General features: G+C 38.6%; 1 protein-coding gene across 7 annotated transcripts in view; it reads left to right on the top strand.

Annotated features, from left to right (window-relative positions):
• LOC118803390 (NLR family CARD domain-containing protein 3-like) overlaps positions 1-20,975 on the top strand; it is a 33,412-nt gene extending 12,437 nt beyond the window's left edge. The window contains exons 4-11 of one of the 7 annotated variants that reach the window (XM_036563885.1): positions 712-828; positions 4,652-4,768; positions 8,246-8,362; positions 11,557-11,673; positions 15,035-15,089; positions 16,786-16,987; positions 18,078-19,836; positions 20,562-20,975. In XM_036563885.1, the coding sequence (XP_036419778.1) occupies positions 712-828; positions 4,652-4,768; positions 8,246-8,362; positions 11,557-11,673; positions 15,035-15,089; positions 16,786-16,987; positions 18,078-19,836; positions 20,562-20,697 (2,620 nt within the window). In that variant the 3' untranslated portion in view covers positions 20,698-20,975. Of the gene's footprint in view, positions 1-711; positions 833-1,040; positions 1,047-4,651; positions 4,769-8,245; positions 8,363-11,556; positions 11,674-15,034; positions 15,090-16,785; positions 16,988-18,077; positions 19,837-20,561 lie in introns of those variants that run through there. The other 6 variants (XM_036563892.1, XM_036563889.1, XM_036563887.1 and 3 more) reach the window with 6 other exon arrangements.
• The last annotated feature ends 3,532 nt before the right edge of the window (positions 20,976-24,507 follow it).

Raw genomic sequence — 24,507 nt, 5'->3', positions numbered from 1 at the left:
ATATTTAATTGAAAACAGTTCAAAGAAGAGTTATTTAATATTTTATCTTGTGAACTTTACAGTTTTAGTACAACCTCAATTTCAAAAAAATTGGGACGCAGTGAAAAATGTAAATAAATGTAAATAAAAACAGAATACAATGATTTTCAAATCTCATAGACCCATTTTTTATTCACAATATAACATGGAGCACACATCAGATGTTGAAAGTGAGACATTTTACCATTTCATGAAAAACATTAACTCATTTAGAACTTGATGGCAGCAGCGCATCTCAAAAATTGTCAAGGATTCAAGGACGGGTGGAGGTCCAACTGTTTAAGAACGTTCCTCAACAAACAATTGTGATCCCTGTGGGGAAAATTCAAACTGGGAAATTTACCCGTGGTTTTAGTGCTGGTAGCATTTTCTGATATGGTGATTTAGACTAAGCTAAAGTTGGCTTCCTATTCACCAGATTCCTTGAATTTTCCCATTCCACCTTAAATTTCAATTAATTTTTAATTAACTTACTTTATATGTGCTTTTACTGCATTAATATCAGATTAATGGGGAATATGACGTAAAAGGAAGAAGTATCAACTTTCACTTTACCTTCTCCAAAGAGTGTTTAGAGAAATTACTGAGTGTAATAAGAGATGAAGTCATTGTGTGATGGTGGGAGACGCATTAAAGACTACAGCTCTTAACAGATGGTTGAATGTGTTTTAGTCTGATTCAGAGTAAGAGACCAGACTCTCCTGAGCCCAGCTGTGTGTCTATGAAGAGTGATGAGTCAATGGGTAGAGCCATAACCTTCAAACAGGGAGAGTCTTCACCTGAACTGAGGTGAGTACAGTATCATGGAGAATATTTATTACCCCCTGAATAGAGGGAGTAAAAGACCACTGTAAACACCAGTGCAGTTTCCCCATAGATGGCTTTATCTAGAATGAGGAAAAGCCTGTGATCGCCCCCTACTGTCTGGATCGAGGCATAGCCAGTCGATCTCAGATCACTATAATAAGAGCTACTGGTAGATTCTCTATTTAAGAGAAGAGCTAAGCTTTATGTCTGTTAATACTCTTTATCATGGATTCACCATCATTTTCCTACTTCTTACACATGAATTCTCAAATGACTCCAGAGTTATGATTTTACCACAGATGAATTATTCTGTTTATGAGCTACTGAGCAACAAATCATGTACAACTATAGTTATGACTAGTACTAGTAACATAGAGTAGTATCACTCTACGTTAAGTAAGTACATTTTTTTAACTTGCCACACTGTCACTCTACTATACACTCTAGGGATGGGAATCTTTAGGCACCTCACGATTCGATTCGATTACGTTTCAGAGGCTGCGATGCGATTATAAAACGATTATCGCTGCATCTTTTTTTTCTCTACATGATTTCTATTTTCTCACTGTCTGAGGACTTGGTAGTTTTAAAGCAAAGTATTTGTAATGATCCATAATGAATTTACGTCCAATATCTTTTATTAATGAAACAAATGGAAGTGATGTGGCAAGTGAAATGGACGACTCTCATTCACTGCTGTGTGGAGCACATGAGACGCTGCTGCCACTCATCTGTGATAAAATGCGCTGTTACGGTGAAATAAGGTCCAGTGGTAATGGATGACCACGCAGCACTTTATATAGTCTTTAGGGAGTTCATAACTTCGGTTTTGGTCTCATGATTGGGCGAAAGACTGCAGGTCACATAGCAACGAGGTTTCGCCTGGCGAGTAGCGAAAGAAAAAGGAAAAGAGAAAGACGGACGAACATTGGGAGATGAATGGACTTATTCGCATTTATAAGCAGCGCAGTTTCCTGGTACATTAAATCTGCAACGAGAGACTCTCAAACACTGAAAAGTGGCGAAGATGAAGTCGCTTCTCTTTCTAATTTTCCCGTTCCACCTTAAATGGTGCCGTATTTACATTCGGCGCCTCAGGCAGAATTTAAGGTGGAACGGGAAAGTTCAGCAAGAAGCTGGAGAATAAGAAGCGACTTCAGCCTCGTAAAACAGCGGAAAGCTGAGAGACATTTTACAAGAAACTATTCAACTTTTGAGCTGCCACATTCAACTTTTGAGCTGCCACATTCAACTTTTGAGCTGCCACGTTCAGCTTTTGAGCTGCCATATGCTAATGAACCCTTCTGAAATAGCTCATAATCCATTTAAAACTCTATAAGTGGAGAATGCTTCTGCCTTAACCTTTGAAACTTGACATGCACATTTAGGACCAGATTCTGTGGTAGCATATCAATTTTGGTGGGCATACGTCGTTAGGGGGCGGGGCAATTGCCAATTAACTGTTTCTCAGCATCCGTCCATCTGATTGAGCTGAAACTTGGCATGTAGCATCTACTAGACAGACTATAAGTGAATCTTGAAGGATAATTTAATTCATTGAAATGTATGACCGCCATCAGCCAATCAGCATTCAGCAGGCTTTTGACAGGCTTAACATTGACCAATCATGACGAAACTTGCATGGTGTCTACATGTAGCCCCTTTCTAACAAGCAGTGAAGTTTCAACAGATTTGGCCACTGGGGGGCGCTATTCATAAAAAACCATATATTATTACATGATATAAACATATCATTACTATTTTTGACCCAAGCTCTGTATGAATCTTATGTAGTACAGTATGCCAAACAATTTTACCATTGCATGTTTATTATAAAAATGCATAGTTTTTTTGTAATCGTTAGCTGTTTGAAAACCATGCTTTTCGAACTAGTCTCCGAGTTTTGATCCAAACTTCTCCAATTTGGTCTAGAAATACTCTGTGGCCTCTCTAGGTAAATAATTATCAAAAAAATATTGACTTTTTCACTCGACCTGGTGTTGCTCCATCAATACATCACTGCGGCCATGGCATAGCCAGCTTGATTTGCTATAACTCATCAGTCTTTGGTTGTATCATCTCAAAAGTTTGAGTACTTGTATATATTGAGACTCAGACAGGGTGTGCAAAACTTGGTCCAAGTATGACCTTTAGAGGGCGCCTTAGCTGTCAAAAACCCCAAAAATCATTAAAGATGCTATTTCAGTGTTATTACAAAGTCTACAGATAAACACATGGTGCCATTTGATTCAGTTCACTGATCTGAATAACTTTGTAATTACATGTTAGGTCAAATATTTCACTCCTTGTGTAGTATTTTGAATTATTCCTTCAACAATTACAGCCTATTATACTAAGGTCAAAAGGTCAATCTGAACATAACTCAGTGAACAGCTTTGATCAAGTTCCCTGATCAATTATCATAACATGTGGAGACCTTTTGACCAATTCTAAACCACTTTCAGTGAGCTCCTTTGTGCCAAAAGGGCCCCTTATGAGTGCACTGGGTCTCATTATGGCCTGATTATCAAAGCCTTAAACATGGAGAAACAAAACCCCTTGCAAACACAGCTGTGACAGATATTTTACCATTGCTCATGTATTTTTGACAACTGTGTTGATAATCCTTTGCATGTTCTACAAACCTTTGTAGATCAGTCCATAGAAATGTAAACATATGTTGAAAGTAAAATGGTTCATGACAAATGAAGGCCTTTTGATGAACTCATTTCAGCCTCTATGCCTGTAAGGCCCAAACTGCATGAGGCCTGATTAGGCCTATTTGGCTCAAAGTGCACGAGAGCTTCTTGTGCTTATGCGTGCTTGGACCCGCTCATTGCCGCTTGCGGCTATATTTTTTCTTTATTATTTTATTTTAACAAAAAGTCATTTTAACCTGTGTCCCACATTTTATGTGCACCCCTGTTACCCAAACCTGTTCCCCACGTTAAAAAATGGGACGTTCCATTTATTATGATATAAACAGGAATTTGCATCATCTCCTTGTTTTCTGCAGAAAGACCATCAAACAAGTCAGTATTTTCATTCTGTTTTCTCCATTTACACACAAAAAGCTGATCTGGCTGCAGTAAAGCTTGACTATTCAACACTGTTACCAAAATTATTGTTAGAAAAAAAATATGTATTTTTTCATTTATGTGAACTATATGGTAATTAGTAGTTAGCATGCAGCATGTGCCCCCTGTCAAGCTAACAACTCCTGAGTGCTCCTTTTTTTAGACTAAATTCACAACCATGTTACCCAGTTTTTATCCATTAATGAATTTAAATGAAAATGAAATGAAAATGGATTAAAAACAAATAATTTAATGAAAACATTTTGATTAAAACAATTTTTCAACTTACTTTATATGTGATTTTACTGCATTAATATAAGCGTAATGGGGAATATGATCTCTGTGTTCAGCCCTGATACCCATTCATTAATGGGTAAAATGGCTTATATAGTATCTAATTTGACAGCCTGATGTGGGAAAATAACATTTTCTGAAGGTTGAGCTCTTACTTTGATTAATACTGTGTCAAAAACACCAAAGAAGAAAGTAAAGTTTTAAAGAGATTCAAGGCCTAAAATGAACTCTGTTCTCAGAAAGTGTGTAATACATGTGTGTCACTTGGACGAGTGTCGGTCAAACGTAAAAGGAAAAAGTATCAACTTTCACTTTACCTTCTCCAAAGAGTGTTTAGAGAAATTACTGAGTGTAATAAGAGATGAAGTCATTGTGTGATGGAGGGAGACGCATTAAAGACTACAGATCTTAACAGATGGTTGAATGTGTTTTAGTCTGGTTCACAGTAAGAGACCAGACTCTCCTGAGCCCAGCTGTGTGTCTATGAAGAGTGACGCGTCAATGGACATACCCACAGCCTTCAAACAGGGAGAGTCTCCACCTGAACTGAGGTGAGTACAGTATCATGGATAATATTTATTAAATCATGTACCACTATAGTTATTACTAGTACTAGTAACATAGAGTAGTATCACTCTACGTTAAGTAAGTACATTTTTTTAACTTGCCACACTGTCACTCTACTATACACTCTAGGGATGGGAATCTTTAGGCACCTCATGATTCAATTCGATTACGTTTCAGAGGCTGCGATGCGATTATAAAACGATTATCGCTGCATCTTTTTTTTCTCTACATGATTTCTATTGTCTCACTGTCTGAGGACTTGGTAGTTTTGAAGCAAAGTATTTGTAATGATCCATAATGAATTTACGTCCAATATCTTTTATTAATGAAACAAATGGAAGTGATGTGGCAAGTGAAATGGACGACTCTCATTCACTGCTGTTTGGAGCACATGAGACGCTGCTGCCACTCATCTGTGATAAAATGCGCTGTTACGGTGAAATAAGGTCCAGTGGTAATGGATGACCACGCAGCACTTTATATAGTCTTTAGGGATTTCATAACTTCGGTTTTGGTCTCATGATGGGGAGCGAAAGACTGCAGGTCACATAGCAACGAGGTTTCGCCTGGCGAGTAGCGAAAGAAAAAGGAAAAGAGAAAGACGGACGAACATTGGGAGATGAATGGACTTATTCGCATTTATAAGCAGCGCAGTTTCCTGGTACATTAAATCTGCAACGAGAGACTCTCAAACACTACAAAGTGGCGAAGATGAAGTCGCTTCTCTTTCTAATTTTCCCGTTCCACCTTAAATGGTGCCGTATTTACATTCGGCGCCTCAGGCAGAATTTAAGGTGGAACGGGAAAGTTCAGCAAGAAGCTGGAGAATAAGAAGCGACTTCAGCCTCGTAAAACAGCGGAAAGCTGAGAGACATTTTACAAGAAACTATTCAACTTTTGAGCTGCCACATTCAACTTTTGAGCTGCCACATTCAACTTTTGAGCTGCCACATTCAACTTTTGAGCTGCCACATTCAACTTTTGAGCTGCCACATTCAACTTTTGAGCTGCCACATTCAACTTTTGAGCTGCCATATGCTAATGAACCCTTCTGAAATAGCTCATAATTCATTTAAAACTCTATAAGTGGAGAATGCTTCTGCCTTAACCATTGAAACTTGACGTGCACATTTAGGACCAGATTCTGTGGTAGCATATGAATTTTGGTGGGCATACGTCATTAGGGGGCGGGGCAATTGCCAATTAACTGTTTCTCAGCATCCGTGCATCCGATTGAGCTGAAACTTGGCATGTAGCATCTACTAGACAGACTATAAGTGAATCTTGAAGGATAATTTGATTCATTGAAATGTATGACCGCCATCAGCCAATCAGCATTCAGCAGGCTTTTGACAGGCTTAACATTGACCAATCATGACGAAACTTGCATGGTGTCTACATGTAGCCCCTTTCTAACAAGCAGTTTCAACAGATTTGGCCACTGGGGGGCGCTATTCATAAAAAAACATATATTATTACATGATATAAACATATTATTACTATTTTTGACCCAAGCTCTGTATGAATCTTATGTAGTACAGTATGCCAAACAATTTTACCATTGCATGTTTATTATAAAAATGCATAGTTTTTTTGTAATCGTTAACTCTTTGGTCTAGAAATACTCTGTGGCCTCTCTAGGTAAATAATTGTCAAAAAAATATTGACTTTTTCACTCGACCTGGTGTTGCTCCATCAATACATCACTGCGGCCATGGCATAGCCAGCTTGATTTGCTATAACTCATCAGTCTTTGGTTGTATCATCTCAAAAGTTTGAGTACTTGTATATATTGAGACTCAGACAGGGTGTGCAAAACTTGGTCCAAGTATGACCTTTAGAGGGCGCCTTAGCTGTCAAAAACCCCAAAAATCATTAAAGATGCTATTACAGTGTTATTACAAAGTCTACAGATAAACACATGGTGCCATTTGATTCAGTTCACTGACCTGAATAACTTTGTAATTACATGTTAGGTCAAATATTTCACTCCTTGTGTAGTATTTTGAATTATTCCTTCAACAATTACAGCTTATTATACTAAGGTCAAAAGGTCAATCTGAACATAACTCAGTGAACAGCTTTGATCAAGTTCCCTGATCAATTATCATAACATGTGGAGACCTTTTGACCAATTCTAAACCACTTTCAGTGAGCTCCTCTCTGCCAAAAGGGCCCCTTATGAGTGCACTGGGTCTCATTATGGCCTGATTATCAAAGCCTTAAACATGGAGAAACAAAACCCCTTGCAAACACAGCTGGGACAGATATTTTACCATTGCTCATGTATTTTTGACATCTGTGTTGATAATCCTTTGCATGTTCTACAAACCTTTGTAGATCAGTCCATAGAAATGTAAACATATGTTGAAAGTAAAATGGTTCATGACAAATGAAGGCCTTTTGATGAACTCATTTCAGCCTCTATGCCTGTCAGGCCCAAACTGCATGAGGCCTGATTAGGCCTATTTGGCTCAAAGTGCATGAGAGCTTCTTGTGCTTATGCGTGCTTGGACCCGCTCATTGCCGCTTGCGGCTATATTTTTTCTTTATTATTTTATTTTAACAAAAAGTCATTTTAACCTGTGTCCCACATTTTATGTGCACCCCTGTTACCCAAACCTGTTCCCCACATTAAAAAATGGGACGTTCCATTTATTATGATATAAACAGGAATTTGCATCATCTCCTTGTTTTCTGCAGAAAGACCATCAAACAAGTCAGTATTTTCATTCTGTTTTCTCCATTTACACACAAAAAGCTGATCTGGCTGCAGTAAAGCTTGACTATTCAACACTGTTACCAAAATTATTGTTAGAAAAAAAATATGTATTTTTTCATTTATGTGAACTATATGGTAATTAGTAGTTAGCATGCAGCATGTGCCCCCTGTCAAGCTAACAACTCCTGAGTGCTGCTTATTTTAGACTAAATTCACAACCATGTTACCCAGTTTTTATCCATTAATGAATTTAAACGAAAATGAAATGAAAATGGATTAAAAACAAATAATTTAATGAAAACATTTTGATTAAAACAATTTTTCAACTTACTTTATATGTGATTTTACTGCATTAATATAAGCGTAATGGGGAATATGATCTCTGTGTTCAGCCCTGTTACCCATTCATTAATGGGTAAAATGGCTTATATAGTATCTAATTTGACAGCCTGATGTGGGAAAATAACATTTTCTGAAGGTTGAGCTCTTATTTTGATTAATACTGTGTCAAAAACACCAAAGAAGAAAGTAAAGTTTTAAAGAGATTCAAGGCCTAAAATGAGCTCTGTTCTCAGAAAGTGTGTAATACATGTGTGTCACTTGGTATCAACTTTCACTTTACCTTCTCCAAAGAGTGTTTAGAGAAATTACTGAGTGTAATAAGAGATGAAGTCATTGTGTGATGGTGGGAGACGCATTAAAGACTACAGCTCTTAACAGATGGTTGAATGTGTTTTAGTCTGGTTCACAGTAAGAGACCAGACTCTCCTGAGCCCAGCTGTGTGTCTATGAAGAGTGATCAGTCAATGGGTAGAGGCATATACTTCAAACAGGGAGAGTCTTCACCTGAACTGAGGTGAGTACAGTATCATGGATAATATTTATTACCACCCTGAATAGAGGGAGTAAAAGACCACTGTAAACACCAGTGCAGTTTCCCCATAGATGGCTTTATCTAGAATGAGGAAAAGCCTGTGATCGCCCCCTACTGTCTGGATCGAGGCATAGCCAGTCGATCTCAGATCACTATAATAAGAGCTACTGGTAGATTCTCTATTTAAGAGAAGAGCTAAGCTTTATGTCTGTTAATACTCTTTATCATGGATTCACCATCATTTTCCTACTTTCTTTACACATGAATTCTCAAATGACTCCAGAGTTATGATTTTACCACAGATGAATTATTCTATTTATGAGCTACTGAGCAACAAATCATGTCATTTCATAACTTCGGTTTTGGTCTCATGATGGGGAGCGAAAGACTGCAGGTCACATAGCAACGAGGTTTCGCCTGGCGAGTAGCGAAAGAAAAAGGAAAAGAGAAAGACGGACGAACATTGGGAGATGAATGGACTTATTCGCATTTATAAGCAGCGCAGTTTCCTGGTACATTAAATCTGCAACGAGAGACTCTCAAACACTACAAAGTGGCGAAGATGAAGTCGCTTCTCTTTCTAATTTTCCCGTTCCACCTTAAATGGTGCCGTATTTACATTCGGCGCCTCAGGCAGAATTTAAGGTGGAACGGGAAAGTTCAGCAAGAAGCTGGAGAATAAGAAGCGACTTCAGCCTCGTAAAACAGCGGAAAGCTGAGAGACATTTTACAAGAAACTATTCAACTTTTGAGCTGCCACATTCAACTTTTGAGCTGCCACATTCAACTTTTGAGCTGCCATATGCTAATGAACCCTTCTGAAATAGCTCATAATTCATTTAAAACTCTATAAGTGTAGAATGCTTCTGCCTTAACCATTGAAACTTGACATGCACATTTAGGACCAGATTCTGTGGTAGCATATGAATTTTGGTGGGCATACGTCATTAGGGGGCGGGGCAATTGCCAATTAACTGTTTCTCAGCATCCGTGCATCCGATTGAGCTGAAACTTGGCATGTAGCATCTACTAGACAGACTATAAGTGAATCTTGAAGGATAATTTGATTCATTGAAATTTATGACCGCCATCAGCCAATCAGCATTCAGCAGGCTTTTGACAGGCTTAACATTGACCAATCATGACGAAACTTGAATGGTGTCTACATGTAGCCCCTTTCTAACAAGCAGTTTCAACAGATTTGGCCACTGCGGGGCGCTATTCATAAAAAACCATATATTATTACATGATATAAACATATTATTACTATTTTTGACCCAAGCTCTGTATGAATCTTATGTAGTACAGTATGCCAAACAATTTTACCATTGCATGTTTATTATAAAAATGCATAGTTTTTTTGTAATCGTTAACTCTTTGGTCTAGAAATACTCTGTGGCCTCTCTAGGTAAATAATTGTCAAAAAAATATTGACTTTTTCACTCGACCTGGTGTTGCTCCATCGATACATCACTGCGGCCATGGCATAGCCAGCTTGATTTGCTATAACTCATCAGTCTTTGGTTTTATCATCTCAAAAGTTTGAGTACTTGTATATATTGAGACTCAGACAGGGTGTGCAAAACTTGGTCCAGGTATGACCTTTAGAGGGCGCCTTAGCTGTCAAAAACCCCAAAAATCATTAAAGATGCTATTACAGTGTTATTACAAAGTCTACAGATAAACACATGGTGCCATTTGATTCAGTTCACTGACCTGAATAACTTTGTAATTACATGTTAGGTCAAATATTTCACTCCTTGTGTAGTATTTTGAATTATTCCTTCAACAATTACAGCTTATTATACTAAGGTCAAAAGGTCAAACTGAACATAACTCAGTGAACAGCTTTGATCAAGTTCCCTGATCAATTATCATAACATATGGAGACCTTTTGACCAATTCTAAACCACTTTCAGTGAGCTCCTTTGTGCCAAAAGGGCCCCTTATGAGTGCACTGGGTCTCATTATGGCCTGATTATCAAAGCCTTAAACATGGAGAAACAAAACCCCTTGCAAACACAGCTGGGACAGATATTTTACCATTGCTCATGTATTTTTGACATCTGTGCTGATAATCCTTTGCATGTTCTACAAACCTTTGTAGATCAGTCCATAGAAATGTAAACATATGTTGAAAGTAAAATGGTTCATGACAAATGAAGGCCTTTTGATGAACTCATTTCAGCCTCTATGCCTGTAAGGCCCAAACTGCATGAGGCCTGATTAGGCCTATTTGGCTCAAAGTGCACGAGAGCTTCTTGTGCTTATGCGTGCTTGGACCCGCTCATTGCCGCTTGCGGCTATATTTTTCCTTTATTATTTTATTTTAACAAAAAGTCATTTTAACCTGTGTCCCACATTTTATGCGCACCCCTGTTACCCAAACCTGTTCCCCACATTAAAAAATGGGACGTTCCATTTATTATGATATAAACAGGAATTTGCATCATCTCCTTGTTTTCTGCAGAAAGACCATCAAACAAGTCAGTATTTTCATTCTGTTTTCTCCATTTACACACAAAAAGCTGATCTGGCTGCAGTAAAGCTTGACTATTCAACACTGTTACCAAAATTATTGTTAGAAAAAAATATGTATTTTTTCATTTATGTGAACTATATGGTAATTAGTAGTTAGCATGCAGCATGTGCCCCCTGTCAAGCTAACAACTCCTGAGTGCTCCTTTTTTTAGACTAAATTCACAACCATGTTACCCAGTTTTTATCCATTAATGAATTTAAATGAAAATGAAATGAAAATGGATTAAAAACAAATAATTTAATGAAAACATTTTGATTAAAACAATTTTTCAACTTACTTTATATGTGATTTTACTGCATTAATATAAGCGTAATGGGGAATATGATCTCTGTGTTCAGCCCTGTTACCCATTCATTAATGGGTAAAATGGCTTATATAGTATCTAATTTGACAGCCTGATGTGGGAAAATATCATTTTCTGAAGGTTGAGCTCTTATTTTGATTAATACTGTGTCAAAAGCACCAAAGAAGAAAGTAAAGTTTTAAAGACTTTCAAGGCCTAAAATGAACACTTTACCTTCTCCAAAGAGTGTTTAGAGAAATTACTGAGTGTAATAAGAGATGAAGTCATTGTGTGATGGTGGGAGACGCATTAAAGTCTACAGCTCTTAACAGATGGTTGAATGTGTTTTAGTCACTTTCACAGTAAGAGACCAGACTCTCCTGAGCCCAGCTGTGTGTCTATGAAGAGTGATGAGTCAATGGGTAGAGCCATAACCTTCAAACAGGGAGAGTCTTCACCTGAACTGAGGTGAGTACAGTATCATGGATAATATTTATTACCCCCTGAATAGAGGGAGTAAAAGACCACTGTAAACACCAGTGCAGTTTTCCCATATATGGCTTCATCTAGAATAAGGAAAAGCCTGTGATCGCCCCCTACTGTCTGGATCGAGGCATAGCCAGTCGATCTCAGATCACTATAATAAGAGCTACTGGTAGATTCTCTATTAAAGAGAAGAGCTGAGCTTTATGTCTGTTAATACTCTTTATCATGGATTCACCATCATTTTCCTACTTTTTACACATGAATTCTCAAATGACTCCAGAGTTATGATTTTACCACAGATGAATTATTCTGTTTATGAGCTACTGAGCAACAAATCATGTACAACTATAGTTATTACTAGTACTAGTAACATAGAGTAGTATCACTCTACGTTAAGTAAGTACAATTTTTTTAACTTGCCACACTGTCACTCTACTATACACTGTAGGGATGGGAATCTTTAGGCACCTCATGATTCAATTCGATTACGTTTCAGAGGCTGCGATGCGATTATAAAACGATTATCGCTGCATCTTTTTTTTCTCTACATGATTTCTATTTTCTCACTGTCTGAGGACTTGGTAGTTTTGAAGCAAAGTATTTGTAATGATCCATAATGAATTTACGTCCAATATCTTTTATTAATGAAACAAATGGAAGTGATGTGGCAAGTGAAATGGAAGACTCTCATTCACTGCTGTTTGGAGCACATGAGACGCTGCTGCCACTCATCTGCGATAAAATGCGCTGTTACGGTGAAATAAGGTCCAGTGGTAATGGATGACCACGCAGCACTTTATATAGTCTTTAGGGAGTTCATAACTTCGGTTTTGGTCTCATGATGGGGGGGGGAGGGGAGCGAAAGACTGCAGGTCACATAGCAACGAGGTTTCGCCTGGCGAGTAGCGAAAGAAAAAGGAAAAGAGAAAGACGGACGAACATTGGGAGATGAATGGACTTATTCGCATTTATAAGCAGCGCAGTTTCCTGGTACATTAAATCTGCAACGAGAGACTCTCAAACACTACAAAGTGGCGAAGATGAAGTCGCTTCTCTTTCTAATTTTCCCGTTCCACCTTAAATGGTGCCGTATTTACATTCGGCGCCTCAGGCAGAATTTAAGGTGGAACGGGAAAGTTCAGCAAGAAGCTGGAGAATAAGAAGCGACTTCAGCCTCGTAAAACAGCGGAAAGCTGAGAGACATTTTACAAGAAACTATTCAACTTTTGAGGAAAAGTTTTCTGGCGGAGATGGAAGAAAAGCGGCTATAGCTAAAGCTTAAAGTAGAGTAGAGTAAGTTCGCATTTTTGTTTATATTTTTAAGCTATACTTGGACATTAACACATACTGAGACATACTGGATATTAAATGTTGTGGCTCCCAAGGTGGTTTGATTTTTGTTGAAAGGACAAAATGTCTCTTCTTATCATTTGAGTTGTGACTCCTGGCCTAACCTGGTTTTAACGCAGAGAGAGGCGGTCGGATTTCTCGCTCATCCAGTTATGTTTTTGTTATGTGCCGCCACAGACTGTCCGGGCGCTGCACTTACCCACTTCCAAGTTCCGCCTTTTACGTTCCGTCAACATTACTTTATAAATTAAATATTTAGAAAATCAATTTTTGACGTTGAATGAATCTATTCAGAATCGTCCACGTCCGGAGGCTCGTTTACATGTTCTTCAGTTTATTCTGTTGACAGTAAAGTGAGATTTTTTGAATACAGTTCAAGTCATTTCTTTCTCTAAATGTCAACATTTGAGTTTTCTTTTCCATAACATGAGAATTAGATTGAGATTATTACTTAACTGTTCAATCCACACCTCCTTTTAAAACATAACAAGCCCTATAACATTCAGAATAAACCCAATTACATCTCATATATTTAGTTACTTTGACAACATTTCTAACAGGTACAATGAAAGTACTTAAGAATTTCATCATTTTCAGTAAATGATCAGCTCTTAAAACAGATTATTTCCATAGTCTATATCTATACACCATCATCTAGTCTGCCACACACATTTCATATGAATAATAGTTCTCTGAAATGGTGGCAGTGACTCCCTTAACTAACGATCTCCATTATACACACATCCAGACCACTAATGGAAAACAGTTTTTTTACCTGTTGGTCTGTTTGGTGGTTCATGCTGTGTGTATGTGTATGTATATATATATATATATATATATATATATATATGTATATATATAAATCTTTCCCATAGCGTTCAAATGGAGAGAGCAAAGATCTCCATGACACGTCTGGAGTCCATATTCCATAATTTTAATCCAGTATGAATCTGCAATGTCTTCAGTTTTTCCAAGTTTGCTAAGTAATAATTCTGGTGCAAATTATTAAATACATGTAATTAAATTATTTATTATTAATAATAATTAATTATCATTATTAGTGTCTGTTTGTATTGACATCACGATAATGTATTAACAGAACCTGGTAATAGTCATCAGCTACTATTTTTTTTTGCAAAAGGAGACGAGGCTAACTGGTAAAATGGAGCTTGACTTGGCACAGTTCCTTCATTCTGAAGTTCAAAACAATACGACTGTAATCAACAGCTTATTTGTGCTGTGCTAATTAGAAGGAGGAAAATAAAATATCTGAAGGTATCTTTCACAAGGTAGAGTGATTTCTGTCCTGTTGGAGCTCATTTTACTAGTATAATGCTGTTCTAACTGCTATTAACTGGATGTTAATTTTTGCCATTTTTTATTTGGATCTGTTTAACTATGACCTTATGGATGTTAAAGTCCAGGCTATGTCCATTTTGATCTGGGCTATCTGGGGTAATTTAGGGAAATTACACAGAGACTTTATCCTGTATAAATTGACCAGTCGAATTCCTCACGAATGACATAACCAGACGTGAAAAGGCTTTGAAAAGGACCACAGTCAATGTGCTCCATGTTGGCTGTATCGAGTATTTTGATCTCCTCTCAGCCACGTTAGCATAAAGCCATACTTTTATCATCTGTATCCAAATAGAAAGGAGATACTGGTAATAAACTGTCTACCTTATCACTAGAAATTGAAGTCATGACAGTGTTTAGTAATGCTGACAAACTCTAGATGAACTCCACTGGTCACCGTCGGTTCTACAGCTTGCTATGTGTTGATGGGTGGGAATGGGAGGTGGATTCACAGACTAAAGATCATTCCAATGTTGTAGTTCACCTGTTTAACTGGTAGAGGTTCGCATATCTTCAGTTTTCACTCATGCAGCTTTAATGTATTTTATCATGGTAGGTTTACCTGTTGGTCTGTTTAGTGGTTCATGCTGTATAAATATGATATAGATTTAAATTTTGTTTTTCTTTTCCATAGAGCCCAAAAGGAGAGAGCAAAGATCACCATGACACGTCTGGAGTCCGTATTCCAGGTGTGTGTTTGTACATGTATATGCAGATAATTGTGGGTAAAATGTGTATATTTTCTCCTGAGAATCTCACATTAATCTCCAATCAGCCTGTAGTATTAACTACTCACACACTCCACTACCCCACAGGAAGAACTACACAGCTAACATCACATCACACAGTGTGACTGAGTGCTGTTTCAGGATAGATTTGTTACAGGGTTACATCACATCATTCTTTTTTCCTTCTGACATCTGATACTGATACCCATTGATACTGTCTGGTCATCTTTAATCAGTGGTGTGCATGATTTGGTTAAGAGTCTATAGAGACTAATGTTACTAACAGGTAACTACCTAAGATCTAACAGCATGTCTACATTGGCACTACCTGCTTAAAATTCTTTTATCAGCACACATGTTGAATGCTGTATCGACTCAGGGCCTCCTTTTATATAAATGTCCCTTCATTCATAAACCCTATAATAAACATAAATGATATCACAGTATGACACAAATGATTCTGTTCATCTGTGCATATGACATCAAAGAAAGTCTTTAAAGTGATAATTTGCCAGTTGTACTCCTCAAAATCACAAGGGGAAAATTCTGACATCCTTATAGATGTATATTAGAGACCATGTAACACAGTTAGGCACCATTTGTCTGTTTTTCCAAATACATATTGTCCCATACTACTATGCTTTACTTACCATAATAAACAATTAAAATAAAAAACAATTCCCAATGTTCCCAAAAACATTGGGAATTGGATTATAAAGTGTATAGCTGTGAAATATTCAGTTAACAACATGTAGCCTATATTAACTCCAGAATCATGGGCAGCCTTCATGAAAATGAGCTAAAATCAATAGATTATATAAACCACACATGCAGTGAGTGATATTTCGAGCATAAAGAAATGGGCAAGTAAAATATTTTTATTTTTCCCTGCCTTTCTCTGGCAAGAGTAACAACACTGAGCTGTTTTCTGTAATGCTGATCAAAGGTGGAAAACACTTGTTGATCTCAGGTCACTCCTTCATGCAGAACATATTCAGTTCCTTAATATTCTTCAGATTTCGCTTGTGGACGGCCCTCTTCAATTCACACCACAAGTTTTCAACTAGGTTTAAATCTGGACACTGAAAGGGCAAAACTCTGATATTTCTTGGTGGATTTTTGATGTGTGTTTGGGGTCATTATCTTGCTGAAAGGTCCATCCATGGCCACGTTTCAGCCTTCTAACAGAGGCAGGCAGATTTTGGACTAAAATTTCTTGGTATTTAATTGAGTCCCTGGACCACTAGCAGCAAAACAGCCCCAAAGTATCAATGAAACACCATATTTCACAGTGGGTATCAGGTGCTTTTCATGTGTGCAAAACCTTATGAAGCTAAACTTTATTTAGTAATATTTAGTGCTCCACTTTATTTAATAGAAGATTGTTTTGTCGTGCACACCACACTAAATGTTTTATCATTGTTCATTTGCATATCAGTAAATATCTGAAGACCAGCTTAAACGTTTCTCAGTGGTCCTGATTATGAGATTCACTGATGTGATTTTGAGCAGTTTGTTGTATTTATCAAGTGTTTTATTACATAAAAAATATCTGCAGACCAGTTTTAAAGTTTCTCAGTGGTCCTGATATGAGAACCACTGAACAATGACATGGTGGTGTGTCAGTCGTTTTCTGTTCATGTTTATGTCCAATCAGGAACTGGAGCACAAAGTCATCTCTCTGGTGAAGAATCAGCTGAAGAGGTTCAAGAAGGTACTGAGTCCAGATTTCCCAGCATGCTCTGAGAGGGAGGTGGAGGATGAGGTGGATCAGAGTGTCAGAGAAGGAACACTGCAGATCGCACTGCACGTCCTGAGGAACATGAACCAGACAGACCTCGCCAGCACACTACAAACCAGTAAGAACTCTGTCACACTGGAACACTGAGCAGCTCTGGAAAGCCTGTATATACAGTGGTGGTCTTTGCATGAGGCTTAGGGTCCCCATGAAAATACAAAGTAGATATATTGTGTGTGTTAAATTTATTTATTTATTATTTTAGTAATTTTATTAAGTGAAATTATCTCACTGTATTGACAGATGATTTTATTTGTGTCAGGCATATTTCTTAAAACAAGTAAAATTATCTGCTAATATAATGAGAAAATTTTACTTAATAAAATTACTTATAACAAGTAAAAATGTCTAGAAATAAGTTAAAATGGAAAAAAATCCTTGCTTTTTAAAGACGTATTATGTATTATGCAAATTTTGTTAAATTCAAAAACATACCATTCACTCTCCAGTCCATACAGTCCGTATATAGAAACAAAGCCCACACAAACATTATAAGTGATAAACAATTAAAAAAATAAAATACAAGATAAATGTAGGATTTGGGCTTTTTAAATACTCTAATAATATTCTTACCCCAATCTCAAAATTAGATATTGAAATTAGGTATATTGACCAGATTTAAGATGATTTCACTTGCCAAGACATCATTTTGTGCAGTGTAGATGGCTACGCCACTCGGGACCACCCAGAGCCTCGACTAGTTTACAAATGTGCCACCAGGGGGCCCCATTCCTGTCTTTAGCCTAGAACCTCAGAATCACTCATTCCACCCCTTTGTACATAAACGCTCTGTTCTGACACAGTTTCCCTGATACAGAGCTCATTCCATTATTTCTTTTCCATTATAAAGTTAATTATTTTTACCAGTAACAAGTAAACTGAGCATAGAAATTCTGGACAGTTAAAAATAAACAATCTGGAAGGAATTTGTTCAGGACTAAAGAGCAAAAAGATGATCCTTTATTATCTAAATTAATTGTGGTTATTTAATTTTGCTGATGATTCCTAGACAAGAGAACCACAGAGCACAGTTCAGTTTAATATTGTGCTCCGTGTTGATAGAAGGGTAATGTGTGTTATTGTGTTTGTGGTAAGGATGTCAGACAATAACATGTTTATTGTTATTGTTTATTGTAATAATCTTTTTTCAGAACTGGCTCCTGCTTGTCATCAAAAGTTCAAATCTACATTGAAAAAAAAATTCCAGAGAATTAATGAAGGAATCTCATATCATGGAGGCTCAACACTTCTGAATCAGATCTACACAGAGCTCTACATCACAGAAGGGGGGAGTGGAGAGATCAATAATGAACATGAGGTGAGACAGATTGAGACAGCGTCCAGGAGACCAGCAACCCAGGAGAGACCCATCAACTGCAGTGACCTCTTTAAAGACACAGCCGTCAGAACTGTACTGACTAATGGAGTTGCTGGAATTGGAAAAACAGTCTCAGTGCAGAAGTTCATTCTGGACTGGGCTGAAGGAAAAGCAAATCAGGACATCCTCTTCATATTTCCACTTCCTTTTAGGGAGCTGAATTCAGTGAAGAGTAGAAAACTCAGTCTAGTTGATCTTCTTTGTCTCTTTTTCACAGACATAAAAAAGTTAAAACCAACAGATTATTATCAGTACAAAGTCTTGTTCATCTTTGATGGTCTGGATGAAAGTCGACTTCCTCTAGATTTCCAGAACAATGAGAGCTTGTCTGATGTAACACAGTCAGCCTCAGTGGATGTGCTGCTAACAAACCTCATCAAAGGGAATCTGCTTCCCTCTGCTCTTCTCTGGATCACCTCTCGACCAGCAGCAGCCAATCAGATCCCTCCTGAGTGTGTTGACCAGGTAACAGAGGTACGAGGATTCAGTGACCCTCAGAAAGAGGAATACTTCAGGAAGAGGGTCAGTGACCAGAGTCTGGCCAACAGAGTCATCACACATATGAAGTCATCAAGAAGCCTCTACATCATGTGCCACATACCGGTCTTCTGCTGGATTGCAGCCACTGTTCTGGAGAGGATGCTGGGTGAAGCAGAGAGTGGAGAGATCCCCAAGACTCTGACTCAAATGTTCACACACTTCCTGATCTTTCAGATCAAACACAAAGACCAAAAGTACCATGGAAAATGTGACACTGATCCTCGGCAGACTAGAGAGATTATTCTGGCTCTGGGAAAACTGGCTTTCCAACAGCTGGAAAAAGGCAACCTGATCTTCTATGAGGAAGACCTGAGAGAGTGTGGCATTGATGTGAGAGAAGTGTCAGTGTACTCAGGAGTCTGCACTCAGATCTTCAGAGAGGAGTTGGGGCTGCACCTGGGGAAGGTGTTCAGCTTTGTCCATCTGAGTGTTCAGGAGTTTCTGGCTGCTTTGTTTGCATTTTTCTCCTTTATTTCTCAGAACAGAAATGTGCTGAAACAACAAACACATTCAAAATCAACAATGACTGATTTTCTCAAGAGTGCAGTGGACAGAGCTTTACAGAGTGAGAATGGACACCTGGACCTTTTTCTCCGTTTCCTTCTGGGTCTCTCACTGGAGTCTAATCAGACTCTCTTACGAGGTCTACTGACACATACAGGAAGCACTTCTAACTGCAGAGAGGAAACAGTTAAGTACATCAAGGAGAAGCTCAGGGAGAATCTCTCTCCAGAGAAATACATCAATCTGTTCCACTGTCTGAATGAACTGAATGACCACTCTCTAGTGCAGGAAGTCCAGACATACCTGAACAGTGGAAACCATCGCTGTCTATCTAGAGTCACCCTCTCTCCTGCTCAGTGGTCAGCTCTGGTGTTTGTGTTGTTGAACTCAGAGGAAGAGCTGGATGAGTTTGACCTGAACAAATATGACCCATCAGAGGAATGTCTTCTGAGGCTTCTGCCAGTCATTACAGCATCCAGAAAAGCTGAGTGAGTATTTTCATTAATACACATTTTACTGTACTGTTTATTTGAAGAGTGATTTTAGTCATAAAGAATTCCATGATTTTAGTGGAGTGTAATCCAGAAAACCCCTGTCCTGATTAACAAGCCCTTACTGAGTTACAGTGGATGTGTTAGTGCAGGAAATCACTACAATGTGCAGGGTTGGGATGTAAAAGTGTTCAAGTAGAAAGAAATGAGGTGTCTGAGTTCAGTCCAAGTTACATTTTGAACAGGCAACATTCAGGACACAGTTACCTTTTTAAAGTTTTAAGATTTGGATACCCACCAAATAAAAACATTCAGTTTTTAGAAATAACACTATTAATATTTCTTGATTGACTATTTTAAAACCTCAATCAGAGAAGAGAGGACAGAATGAAAGGTGGTATATTGAATATGGTAGAATATTGGAGGCAGAAGGTGGTACAGTATTGTAGCAGATTGGGGAAGGGAGGAAGACCCTGCGTTGGTTCCTTGGTGAGCAGGAAACGTGTTAAAGTCCACCTTTCAGAGGTTTGATTTAAAAGTATTAAACATTCAGCCAAATGTGATGAAATGTTATGGTATTTTACTGTGTGACTGTTTGGCTTTTGAATGTTTCCTATAATCTTAAAGCACTTTTCTGTACAAACTGTTCTACTGTACCTGAAAATATTTAGGAAACTTGTGACTCTCAAAAATATTATTTTTTTAAATTTTATACTTTTTAGATTAATGCTTTTAAAACAGCCTTTGAAGAGTGGATTTAACACGTTTCCTGCTCACCAAGGAACCAAAGCAGAGGCTTCCTCACTTCCTCAGAGCTCTGTGCAGGCCACAGGAGTTCCTTCACACCAAACTCACTAAGGCAGGTCTTTATAGAGTTTGCTTTGTGCACAGAGGCTCAAACTGCTGCCATAAAGAAGCACAGAATTGTCTAAAATTAATTTGTATGTTTTTGTAGCATTATTATTACCCCTCACTGGAACTAAGGGGCCCAAATCCTGAAAAAAGATCTCTGGTCTTTTATTCTGTACCTGCAGTTTTTCTCCATTTACAATTTCTCTAAATGGTGTATTTCTTCAGTGTTAATTGTACAGAATAAAAACAGACTTTTTAGTGCTGTGTGGGGTTTAGATTAATAATTGTCCTTAAAAGATGATATTGTATAGTTGTTGGCAGTGTATGAAATGACCCCTGGTGTTTGGGGGGTTGCATGTTGTCTGGCGACTCCAACATTGGCTGGCTGCTAACTCATTCACCATAAAGGCATTGATGTGAGCTTTAATGGGAACAATGTTTGGTTTAATAATTCTTCTTTTGGAAATGCTCTTTTCTAGTTTAGTAATCTGCTCTTCCACACATTCACTGAGATCTCACACATCTTCTCTTCTGTCTTTGGTTTTAGAAATGAGTCACAATTCACTCTTTCTATCAGTCTCTTGGTCAGTTTCTTAGATTTGTAAAAAGGCTGTAGCACATTATAAAGTTGTTCAGTGGTATTCTGGGCATAGTTAAATTTAATAGGCTATGAAGGATCAACTGAGTGAACCAGTTTGCAACAGCGCCTGCCTGAGGCAGAGCAGTGCTGCATCACTAGCTAGTTAAGAATATCAAAGACAGAATCTCATCATTTCCTGAGTGAAGCAGCAAAACAATGACCTTTTACTGAATTTGTGTTTGAGCTTCTGTTTTTCCCAAACAGACAGTTTAACATCATAAGGTTGTTGTCAGTGAACCACCTGAATTTTGATTTTGAGACATTCTTGGGGTCCAACTGGGGGGGTCTAGAATCCCCCAGGACCCCCCTGTATTTTGCATCTTGGTTGTTGGCAGTTTCACCAACACTAATATGAATTTTGTTTGATGTTTTAATAAAAAAGAAAAATGTGCTGGATTTTGATTGATTAAAAAATCAGTGGTCTTGATATTTGTAATGAGTCATTTGAAGATGAAACTGAAAATGTAAGATTTTTGCCAATTTGGATAGACGAGGATTAGGAGTGCAACGATTATTCAACCTAGTCGACTAAAATCGACGACCACATTAGTTGGCAGCTAATTTAGTAGTCGATTAGTTGGTGACGTCATTACGCGTATTTGTCGCGCTCACTAGAAACGTTTTGACATCACCGCTCACTGGAGACTTAACAACAGCACGATGGGAGCCTCAAGAACAAAATCCTCAAAAGTGTGGGAGCAAAACTTAGAAATAAAAGGTTGTCAGTTGTGCTGTTTGTAAAGCCGAGCTTAGCTGGACTGAGAGCTCATCCTCCATGTTGGAGCCTCTGAAGAGGAAACACGGCGGCTCACTGGATGAAGAAGATTCATCTCGGTAAGACGCCCCGTCCCAAACCGCACACTAGCTCACTAGATAGTGTGTAAAAACGGCACATATACCATTATAAGTGTCCTCATTAGTGTAGTGTATGAAGTACAGAAGTGTGTGGTTTGGGACAGTTGTGCTAGTGAGCTAGTTAGCTAATGCTAATGTTAAACTCCATCCTCCTTCATGTTCTGAGCTGAGCTGTAACATTATCTATTAGAAATGCAGGTTCTCTGGTATCGTTAATGGAGTTGGAACAGAGGAGCAAGTAACTATAATTCACAGCTCCCTGTTCAGTTTCCAGATAACGCTCACACTTTTAAACACTGCATCAGTGTCTGAACGCCGAGGCCACTGGTGCGGTCAAGTTCACCGAACACAAGAGAGCGTTTGAGAACAGTTTTCTGTTTTCCGTGGACGTTTGGCTCCACTCGCTAACAGTTTAAGGAGGTAGTTCTCCGTGAACACACAGGGTAGCTGGACAAAGGGTGACCACTGAAATGAAGTGTTTACACAAAATCGTTCAGATTTCAAAACGTTCTCCACTTTCCCATCCGCTCCATCACAGCGCGTCTTCTCTGCAGCGGGGAGTTTCTGCTCTCAGAGGAGAGCGAGACTCTCACAGGAGCTCGGAGAGACACTGACTTTCCTCCGTTTCACTGAAGATCTGTGACTGTAAAATTTAGTAAAGCAAAGTGTAGAAAAACAGCAGAGCACAGATCACAGATCACAGACTGCACTGTTAAAATATAACATTTAAAGTTATTTTTTATTTACTTGATTAAAGAAACACTGTTTTAGTTTCGTCCAGCTGCCCTGTATGTTCTCAGAGAACTTCCGCCAGAAACGGTTTACAAGTAGCAGCAAACGACAGCGGAGAACTCCAGGAAAACCGAAAACTGTTTCCAACTGTTTATAAATGTTTTCCTATGTTCTCCTAATTTGAACTCATCTGTGGCCTCGACGTTTAGACAGAGATGCAGTGTTTAAAACTGTAAACGTTATTTTGAAAGTAAACAGGGTCGCTGTGAATCATTTCTTCTTCACTCCAACCCCTTTAACAGTTCCAGAGAACATGCATTTCACAACAGAAGATGTTCAGCTCAGCTCAGAACATGAAATAAGACGGCTTTAACATTAACATTAGCTAACTACCCCACTAGCACAGCTATCTTACCCAGATGAGCTGTTTTATGTAGTGAGTCGATGTGTTTCCTCTTCAGATGCTCCAACACAGAGGATGAGCTCCCATAGCCAGCTAAAGTCGGCTTTACACACAGCACAGCTGACCAATAGAGTCCGACTGCAGACCTGCACTCTCAGGCAGATGCACTCTCAGCTCCAGTGACGTCACATGCACACGGTTGTAAGCGGTAAAGTCAAAACATCCCTAGTTAGCGCGAGAAACGCTCAATAACCTGGAATATAACGGTGGTCTGGGGTGGGCTGTACACTGTTATAACAGTAAATACCGGTATGATGTTCACTCAGGAGATGAGTTTAGCTGTACTGTGGATACAGAGATAAACCCAAACACAGTGAAGCACAATCAGTGCTGCCCCTGAGAAAAACTAAATAAGAGCATGAAGAGCTTAAAACTCTTATAAACTCAACAAAATGGTGTTTTAGACAAAACTGCACTGCTGAGTGTCGCTTGCAGCAGCTCCTCCATTAATCAGTGTAGGATTACGCAGGTAGACACACACAGTAGTGCTGCACGGTATACAGATACTTGAAAAGTATCGCGATACTTCGTCATTAAAAACGGTACAATACCCCATTTATTTAGTACCGGTACTAAATGAATGAGCGTGTTTTAAAATAAGAGCGGTATTTCCAACGAGTGCCACAGGGGGCAGTGTGCGCGCGCAGCCCTCCAGCGCTCACCTCAGAGTCAGAAGAGAACGCGTAGCATGGCTGCTAATACCAGCGATTTCGCAGACCGTCCTCGGCTTGTAGAAAAAGCACGAAGCGAAATATGGAATTATTTTGCATACACAGCTGACAGTCAGGGCAACATGGACACATCAACACCGGTCTGCAGAAGAGGCTTTAAACATGTCCAGACCAAAGGAGCCGACACCTCCCACTCAGCACATCTTTCTGACAGACATGCAGAGCTGCTTACAGAACTCAGAGAACGGCAGGTTAGTGAATATGATGGAGCTGTAACAGTTACATCAGGAGTCAGAGGAGTCGGAGTCATTTTGTGTCAGTCTGTCTCATGAGGCAGTTTAGGGCAGTGAGAACTGTTTAAGTTAACTGACTTTATCTTCTTTGATAAATACCAATGTGGCGAACTGGTAACGTTATGTTTACACTGACCTCCATGCTGCTGAATATCAGGCGCT

This window comes from Colossoma macropomum, unplaced genomic scaffold (assembly GCF_904425465.1).
Source record: "Colossoma macropomum unplaced genomic scaffold, Colossoma_macropomum, whole genome shotgun sequence".
In the NCBI taxonomy this organism is placed as follows: domain Eukaryota; kingdom Metazoa; phylum Chordata; class Actinopteri; order Characiformes; family Serrasalmidae; genus Colossoma; species Colossoma macropomum.
Note: the sequence above shows the minus strand (reverse complement) of the source record. Positions and strands in the feature narration are given on the sequence as shown.